Source organism: Corvus brachyrhynchos, unplaced genomic scaffold, assembly GCF_000691975.1.
Source record: "Corvus brachyrhynchos isolate BGI_N302 unplaced genomic scaffold, ASM69197v1 scaffold1, whole genome shotgun sequence".
In the NCBI taxonomy this organism is placed as follows: domain Eukaryota; kingdom Metazoa; phylum Chordata; class Aves; order Passeriformes; family Corvidae; genus Corvus; species Corvus brachyrhynchos.
Window position 1 is genome coordinate 6,721,525 of NW_008237222.1, and position 9,868 is coordinate 6,731,392.

Here is a 9,868-nt window from a genome sequence, read left to right on the forward strand (position 1 = left end):
AAGTATCATCATCAAAAAGTATTTTATGCACACTTGAATCATTAAAGTATGTGTAGTAAATGTGTTGGTTGAAAATGGAGATTGTTGCAATAGTGATAATGGTATTTCTTACTGGAGATTTTGAACTGTATGAGCAGTACTGAATAAAGATAACAAAATTGTCTGGCAAAAACTGTAGATGCTACATGGACTTCCTAAACTGCTTCAGGGAGGTTTTTAGATCATTTAGTAAGTACACCAATTTTATTTCATCTGTTGTTGAGGGGGGATTATATAAAGCTTTGTAGCTTTTTTACAGATTATGTAGTTGTTAATTTAGCAAAAGTAGTCTGGAAACTACAAAAGGATGGTGAGCCTCTTCTGTCATTTTTTGGTGTTCTTGTTGGCTTTGTTTAAAACACTGTCCATGTTGCAGAAAATAGAAACATATCAAACAGCAGATCGGCACCAACCAGGGGGTTACTCGGGGCAGGGGTGATGCGAGGTTCAGAGCTATTTTGCCCTGGGTTCTTGCTGCTTTGTGCTTTGCTACTGCATCAGTCAGTGTTTACTTGATTGATTTATTTTTAATAAAGCAGCAATTAAGAGCAATCATTTTAATGCAGTTTTCCACCTGTATCAAATGTACCTTGTATAAATTTTTAATATTTATAACGTAAGAAAAAATGTTATGATAAATGATGTGAAGTACTGCATAATAACTGGCTTATTGGGATGGCAAATCATGTGCCATAGTGGAAGTGCTTAAAAAAAAAAAACCAACCCACCCCAATCTTAGAGGCTTATAAGTCAAGTGAGATATTAATGAATCTCACTGAATCTTGAATGTGTTTCTTTTCTGTGTTTTCCTCTTGTTTGCTTTAGATGTCATTTTGCTGAATGGTATTTAAGTCTTTTAAGTGAGAAAAAAGTGTTCAGGTTCTTGTCAAGGTGGAATTCTTAACACATTCATACAGTACCTTTTTAGAGTTTGTTATACCTTTTTCATGCAAATCTGAACCAATATGAAAAATTGGAAATTTGACTGTAAAGAGTTTTTCAGCAGTCTGGAATGTGAATGTATGAAGGCACACACTTTGCATTGGGAACTGTTTTCATCACTCATCTGTAAGGGCAGAGACTTAACACTGAATTGTTAAAAGGCATTTTTTAATACTAAACATGTAGATCAGATAGTAGATGTCACTGATCAAGCACCCTTATTATGTAGATGTTTAACTATAATACAGGTTATTAGTAGTCCCAGCTTTATCTGCAGCACTTGCTAATTTCTTGCAGTTGTCAAAAAGGGAAAAGCACACAAAGATTCTTGTACTAATTTTCTTTAGTAAAGACTGTGTAAGCAAAGGAAATGCCTGCTTCTCTGTTTATAATCTGTAATTATCTTCATATATTCCTAAAAAGTCTTCTAAAAATCTTTGTTTTAAAAGTTAATGCCAGTTACTACAATATTTTTATATTTGCGGAGTTAAAATACAACCAAACTTCTTTTCTTTTCAGAAAACACCCAGTACAGACCTTTCAGATATCCCTGCTCTTCCTGCAAATCCTATTCCTGTTATCAAGAATTCAATAAAATTGAGATTGAACCGGTAAAAAACCACCTCAGGGGTCCATAAACAGTATCTGCCAACTCAACCTGTTGTCTTCTAATGGTAGAAAAAAAAGGAGAACGGAGGGTGCAAGACTAGAACATAATCGCAAACGGATTTAGGTATATTTTGTGCACTTCCCTTTCTGGACTAAAGTCGCCGCTTGATTGGAAGTCCAGGTTAGTATGTGAAGCCAGGAGTACAATTAATGTGTTAGCAACAGTTACATTAAATACTTCGAAGGATTACTGCCTTTAAAAACATGAACACTATTTGTAGCCATATTTAACATTGATTGAATTTGTTTGATGCATTGTTTCAAAATTGAGATAAAACTGGCATAAGAATCCCTTAAATGCACTTTTATGTACTTTTTTATTGGAGTATGACTAATTTTAGATCTTTAGCTGATAAACTTCCATTTTATTGAAGAATCTCTTCAACAGTAGTAATCTGCAAATTGGATGAAATTCTGTGATACACTATACATTGAAAACAAAGTGTATAGTATATTTAGTTCAACTGCCATCAAGCAGCAGTAAGTCTTTAAAATGTAATGTCAAATCTTGGGGTCAGAAGACGTAAGTTGAGAAAGTAATTGGGAAGTTTTGGTATAGATGGGACATGATTAAGACGTGGTCTACTTTTATTTATAGTATTGTTTTAAGGTGCATACAAATCAGCAATCAAACAGTAAATAAACTTTCTTTTGAGCTAATTGAACTCCTTATTCCCTTTTTTAATCCCTTTATTTCTTGGGAAAAGCTTTTGCATTTAATGCTGGGGGTTGTTTTGTGTTTGTTGTTTCTTTTTTTTTTTAATTATTTTTTCAGCTAGTATGCACCATATAGGACAATAGTTATTTATACAGAATAAAAACAAGCCATGTACTCATTTGGGTTCCCTCCTGCCCCTTACCTAGTTGTAATACCTTGTGGCCTCTAGGCACAAATTCAAAATTTGTCCCATGACTAAAGTGTTTAGGTAAATATTGTGTGCCTGTGAAATACACCACCTGTCTTGATGGCCTTTGAATCACTAAATATGATTTTTGTACACTCCATAAAGGTCCCATATGCATTAAAAAGCTTAAAATTTTAAATAAAGGCAAAAAGATTTTTCCCGAAGAATTTTAACCTTTTTATTTTTAGATAGTTCATCACAAACAGTTTTACATACTGAACAACACCAAATTTTTAAAAATCATATTTCTAGTAAGCACTTGACATCTAGTAAGCTCTCTTAACCCTATTTTTTGTTCTTGTAGTTCTATCAAAAAAGTAACAACTTTTTCTTTTGAAAGAACTGAAGCTCTCACAGCAAAGAACAGCAGTATTTGAGGAACATGAGGGATACCAACAGTAATACCAGATGTAGATAACAAACTTCATGTTACTATTACTTAAGTCTGAAATATGTGGGATGTCAAATCATACTTCCCATACTTTGATTAGCATGTTTTACGAACTCCCTTCTCCCATTGTGCTCCATCCTATTACACATGCATCTTTCATGTTACAAGTTAAATTACTTACACTCTTCCCCTTATCCTTCTAAATTAATTCTCCAAAGTCAGAGTGTAGCTTATCTTCTACTTAGGCTGTGCAGTAACTGAAGGGGTTTTTTTTTTGCCATTTGTCTAAGATGTCTAGTATACAATATTTCTCTTTTCCTTGCCCTGTGCAGCCTGCTGTCGTCCACCCCCCAAAGAAGGTTATATCTTAACAGTTGAAGTGTACAAGCTGTCTGTGTATTTTGTGTAGCTATGGAGTTTAGATTGAAATTGCCAGGCACAAATTTAGTCTTGTCATTTTGTTTACACATCGGAAAATCTTTTTCATTTTATTAAACGTTTCATGTAACTGCACCCAAGTTTTGCCAAGCTGGAAACTTGGAACCTTTCTGTATAGTGACTTTTTAATTCTAGTTTTCATAACCTGGAGATCAGACTGTTGCTTTCGCATGATGTACGTAGTGTCTCATGACTGGAGTTTGCTTTGTTTTATAGTATCTGTACTCCTTGTATTTTTCAAGAGCTATTTTGTAAACAGATGATGTATTTCTCCATTGAAAACACAATAAAAAACAGCACAATCCCACGGTTGTCTGATTTTTCTGAATGGACTAAATTGGTTTTACTTTCTTAATTCTTACTTATCTGTTAAATTTTCTGCTAAGGCAAAATACAGTATGGCCTAAAGGAAATATAGTAGATAATGCTTATTTAGTGAACCTTCATATATGTTTCCTATAGGAAGTGGAAGTAACACTCAGAAGGATGTTGGGTTCTAGCTATTAAAGGGCAAGTTTGTGGATTGTGCAGTGTCTTGGTGGGGGCAGAGTTGCCAAAAACACACCAAACATTTTAAGGGCATCCATTCCATCTCTACGTCCTAAAGTCTTGAAAGTGGACAAAACTAGAAGAAACATGTGCCTAAACAGTTTGGGGGTGCACTATTTTCTGCAAAAGTTTGAACTTTATTTTTTAAAAGCATTGGCTTTAAGAGTTTTGTTAAGCTTTTCTTGCAAGTGCCTATTCTTTATGTCAGCAGATGGCACTATTTCTCTTCTTGTCAAGTAGTTTGAGCGTGTCCTGAAATAAAAGTAAAAATTACAAGTAGCTGTGCATCACTTGATTGATCTTTGTATCAGCATGAGCCCAATCCTCTAAATGCTTGATATGAGTAACTTTAATAAGTAGTCTCCTTTTGACTAAAATTTCTTTAACTGCTAAAACCACTAGTGATTATGGTTTTCATACTATAATTGCCCTGCCTAAAACAATAAACCTTTCTGTTGTGTATATTTTTCACAGCATGCAATTGCTTGTCTTGTTTAAAACAGATTCATCATCGTTATATCCTGCCCACCACATCTCTCTTTTATCACAGCTGATGATGTTATTTATGGCTTTAATATGTCTTTTCTTTACTCTGACCAATAAAAATCTGCTAGCAGATACACACATTTCTGTTTAATATTTTTCAGTTTGCTGGCAATAGGTTTCAATAGCTTTTCTCAGTTGCCCATCATCAACCTCCTGAATTAAGTTCACTGACTCATAAGGATCTGCAAACAAGAAGCTGAAAATTACTGTTGTAGCCAAAATAATTAACATTAATAAGCCATGGTTTAACAGATGGCTTTAGACATACTGATTGGAATCAGACATTTGAGTTGATGAGTTCTAGCTAAAGTTGTGCTTCCTTTCTGTAGGTAGTATGTGTGCATGCTGCTTCTTATTAAATGCACTTCTTAGTGTGTTTCTTAATTTTAGGGGTTTTTTTTGGTTTGGGTTTTTATTAAACCACAGATTTTTTAAACTTGTAGCTACAAGTATGTGATAACTGCATAGTAATGAATATCAATTGTTAGTAAATGTATCTTAATGGGAGAATGAATTTTATTGACAGTAAAAGATGAAACAGTTCTTCAGCATCTAGAATAACCAAAAGTAATTCAGAATTACAAGAACACACACAATATTGATTCTGAGCCAGAACCTATACTTAAATGCATGAAAAACTACTGTGATAGTTACTGAGGAAGCAAAATATGTTTATCCTTATAAGAGATGTTGTTTGGAAGTTGTGTGCATTTCTACAAAAGGTATTTTGCATATTGTAGTGATGCTGGCATAATTTATGTAAGTTTATGAACACACTGGTGAAGTACCTTTGCTATGATTCATCGCTCTTTGCCATCATTGTGGCTGAACAATACTTACCAAATTTCATCACTTATTATGCAGGTCTCGATGATACAGTCAGAAATGCCTGAATGCACATACATTAGCTGAATACTTGGTAGGTTCACTTTTTTTATAGATCCAGTATTCATATTGGAAAAATGTCAGTAATAAACTGATTCTAGTTTACTTTAATAATCATAGTAGAATTAAGTGTCTGTTCAATAGAAACAAACCATCTTGGTTTTGTAGGTAGAGGCAGACGCAGTTGGATACGTCTGCAAAGTTCAAACTAATCATTTGAAATATCTACAAACATCTAATACTGTCACCAAAAGAATGCAAACTTTAATGTGATACTTCAGAGGACATGTTTTATTATGAGAGAGATAATATGGTGAACCACTGCTGGACTGTCCACCTGTGTTTTGGATATTTAAACTAAGGTGTGTTTTTTTTTTTTAAATAAAGTTTAGGTATATTTTTATTGTTCTAACCAAATTTGGGAATGCTGTCTTTAGGTAACTTTTTTTTCTGCCTTCCATACTTAACGAATTAAGCAGATCACAGATTCTATGGAGCAAGTCTGGATATCTTAATTACCTCGGTATTTTTATGCTCTCTGTTCTAGTGCAATGTTTAAAATAAACTAAGAATGACAAATGTCTTACATACTGTATTAAATTTTTACCTCATAGAGTACTGAATTTTTAAAAAGTCAAATTTAAGGGTATAGTAATGGTTGGGAAAAAATACTTTATGGTGTATGTAGATATTATTAAGCTTTGGTTTTGCAATAAATTACTGCCTCTAAATAAGAGCCAGGAAAGTAATAGGAAAGGATAAAGAGGAAAATTTCTGTTGATAGAAGGTGATAAAAGCCCCAGCCTGTTAGGTAGGAAAAGCTGCATTTATTTATTTAACTTAAAAATTAACCAATGCATTTAAACTGCCCCATGATCACTGTGGCCCACACAGATACTGGACAGCATACAAGTGCAAATGCCATTTTTGCTCTCCTATTTGTGATCTAGGATTCCTCTTTTCTGTTTGTATTTTTAGAAGTAAATTGCCTGAATAAGGTCACTTAAGTAAATTTTTACATGCCTAAAGTCTACACATCATATGTGTTCAGTTCATCTAAGGTTATTTCTGTAGCCCTCACTTCAGTTAGGGTAAAACACTAACCTAAAGCAGATAAAATTATTAAAGTTGAATGGAACGTTGGGTCAAGTACCCTTTATTGACTGAGCACTTCAAATGGCATAAAGGTAACGCTGGAGGCAAGGTGGGCAATCCTTGATCTTTGAAAAACAGCTTGCCTTTCTCGGCACTTCAAATGGCATAAAGGTAAAGCTGGAGGCAAGGTGGGCCATCCTTGATCTTTGAAAAACAGCTTGCCTTTCTCCCCATCTCTCCCCAAACAGAAATTTGATTCTAAGTAAACACAGTAAATACAATATTTCTTAAAACACCGTGGAAGAGTTGCGCTGTGTCTTCTGCTCCAGCATTCTCCGCCCTGTGCCCTGAGCGGTGTTTGGTGCCGTGTGCTTCCAGAAATCTGGCATGCGCGCTGTCCTTGTTTGCGTTCTCAGTCTGCAGCGGAGCTGTTAATAAAGAGATTGATGATAAAGTTGTCAAAAAGAGACAGTTGGACAGGACTGCTCACCATGAGTGACAGAGGGCACGCTCTGCCTTCACAGCCGAGAATGCTGCCCCCAGCAGAGAGCCGGCCATGCCTGGACGCTGTGCCAAGCCTGTTCAGCGCATGGGGAGAGGAGCTGCAGCTTGTATCAAGGATTTCAATTAGATTTTGAGCTTGTGCTCTTAAAGTGGGATTTCTCTTATTTATGATCAGCATGCAATTTTATAAAAACTTGATGTCCTCTTGAGAATAAACATGGTTTCATCAGTGATATAAAGGCTGAAATTTTTGAGAATGACCTCCTAGGCCTTTTAAAATATTTCATTGTGGTCTGGTTCAGTGAAGTGCAATGGAGATTCTTAAAATTAGCATTTTTTGCTTTTGTGGGGAATAAATGAATTATACATGTACTCAATCTAGATATTAGCTTCCATAGGAATCTCCTGCCAAGATATCATAAACTTGATTCAACTCAGTCACTTGGTTGGAATAAGAGAAGCACAGGATGATGGATGGAAGCATTCATTGTCTCAGCCACAGTTTATCATCTGTAAGTTTTATCCCTCTACAGTGTAAAAAAACAGTGAGACTGATAAAACATTTGATAGTTTAGGCCATCTGCTCACACAGTATATTAGAGTTATTAGTGATTATTCCTACTGTTTCTTAGCATCACCCAGAACAGTGTGTGGACTGTCTATTCACTAGTGATCACTCTGATCACTAAATGCAGTATCTCAACTGGGAGTATTTTTTTTCTTGTAGTATCTAGTCCTTGTAGGTAGTGAGATAAAAAGATCCTTACAAACTGAGTCAAGAAAAATGCCTTAAAAAGCTGTTTCAATGTTTTGCTTTTGAATGTATTTATGGGAAGATGATCAATCTTTTTGGTCTGATTGCATTTTAAGAGGTGGTAGATCATTTTCTGTAGACAAATTGTACAAATATTAGTATAGACTTTTTCTAGGATATTTCCCACAGGACATCATTTCACTTTTTTTTTTTTAGTAGTTTACTGTTGAATTAATAAATTCATTCTTTATGTGTTCTTTCTCAAACAACAAAACACTAAGAAAAGAGCTGCTTCTGTTCAATGAGCCTTTGACTTCAATAGGGATGAAATAATTTATAGTAATTGCTGTAAATAAAAAGTGTTTAATTAATTTAGTAGCATTTTTCTAGTAGTTTATGTTGGCACAAGGAATTTTTTCCCTCTTTTTAAATTTTTCATCTTGACTTAGGCTACCTAAAAAAAAGGGGCAAAGTTTGTTCCATGAAAATGCAGGCTTAATTTTGGAGAATCTCAAGTCTGTAAATTAATTGACCTAAGAAGACTTTTTTGGTTGTTTTTTTTTTGTTTGTTGGTTTGGTTTTGGTTTTTTTTTAATGTAGGGATGTAAGCAAACTCACACTTGCATTTGTGTTTGTTCTGAAGGTGTAGGAATTGGTTGATAACCTCAGCCATGGTTGTTTTAATAGGAGCTGTCTAGCCAGAAGCACACCAGATGTTCTGTCTTTGCAGATAAAGTCAAAATGCAAGTTTGATCTAGCACCATTAGGATTTTTTTTTTTTTTAATGCTTAAAGAATGCTTTTATGTTTGATTAACTATAAGCTGTATTTTTAAAAATGCATGGAAGTCACACTTTGAGTTGTAATCACTGTGGTGTGTTGACTTTTCCTTTCTGGCCTGTTAGATTTTCAAGGGTAATCTGAGCATTCATTAGGGAAGTAGGCTTCTAGGTTTGTTTAAAATAGAGACGTCTTTAGCTTTTATTATTTTTTAGTGTTCCAGTGTCACTAACTTTTACTGTCAGCACCCACTGTTATGTGTCAAACTGAATGAAACATGCCTTACCTGGCAACATCAAAAACTTCCAAAGAATTGTGAGAATGAATTGTCCATTCTTGTGCATTCCATCAATGTCACATGTCATCACCGTGTTCTTCAGCTATTAACACCTCATTTTGATGCTTCCTGTTATGAAATTATTCTAGTGGTTTATTTCCTTCAAAATTAAAAGGAAGGTGTGCATATTATTTTAAAGGTGAAGCAATTTTTACGTGTCTCTATAAGAAGTATATAATGTGTCAGCAAACACACAAATCCCAATAATAACTCATCACTACGGTAGTTCAAAGCAGATTGTTTGAAAGGCTGGCTCACAGAAAAGACAAAACTACATTCTGATCCTGACTTGGGTATGTGTGACCTTGGTAGGGCTAGTGACTCCTTCTTCAACTTCTTTATATAAGAAATGAGATTAGTCATTATCAGATGTTTCACAAAGACTGACTGTTAGCATTTGAGAATGTCTGGGAATTTTCATATAGTAGATACTTTGTTCCATTGGGTTCTCCTGTAGGCATGAATCACATACCACTTGAAACTCATATGCTAGTTTTCCAGTCTTTGTTTTGTAACAGGTATATCATCTTTATGTCCTGCTGTAAATTAGTTCTAAGGAACATGAAGGAGGAAAGGTTCCTGTGCATGCTATTAGAACAGTCTTCCTACAGAGGAAAACAACAAAATTGGGTGACTGGGTGCTGTTCTTATATGAAGACACACTGCATCCTATTTTGTCTTTTTAAAAAAAAGTATTTTAATATAAACACACAGACCCACATTTGGTGGTTTCCCCCCCAGGAAAAATGGAGGTTTAGATCCTAAAAGCTTTATGTCTGTTTGCCATTCTGATCATCAGCTATTTTAATCCTTGTATATGGTTTAATGCTTGTGTATGGTTTGCAGGCTTTCTAGCTCCCTGACACCTTGCTGTGATGCATATTGAGTGTAACTTACCTGAAAATAAATTTTAGCTACTCCCTTTTTCAGCTTCTGACAATACGAACTAAAGATGTTGCTATGATTTGATGTTAAAGTCCTCTGTGCAAATTAAGGTGCAAATGAGACCAAGTATTGGCTTGACAATACTGACTT

The 9,868-nt window shown here is 34.8% G+C and overlaps 1 protein-coding gene across 3 annotated transcripts in view; it reads left to right on the forward strand.

The window, feature by feature from the left end:
- PAPOLA (poly(A) polymerase alpha) overlaps positions 1-3,691 on the forward strand; it is a 38,222-nt gene extending 34,531 nt beyond the window's left edge. For all 3 annotated transcript variants that reach the window (XM_017729054.1, XM_017729053.1, XM_017729052.1), the window contains exon 21: positions 1,501-3,691. In XM_017729054.1, the coding sequence (XP_017584543.1) occupies positions 1,501-1,596 (96 nt within the window). In that variant the 3' untranslated portion in view covers positions 1,597-3,691. The remainder of the gene's footprint in view (positions 1-1,500) is intronic.
- The last annotated feature ends 6,177 nt before the right edge of the window (positions 3,692-9,868 follow it).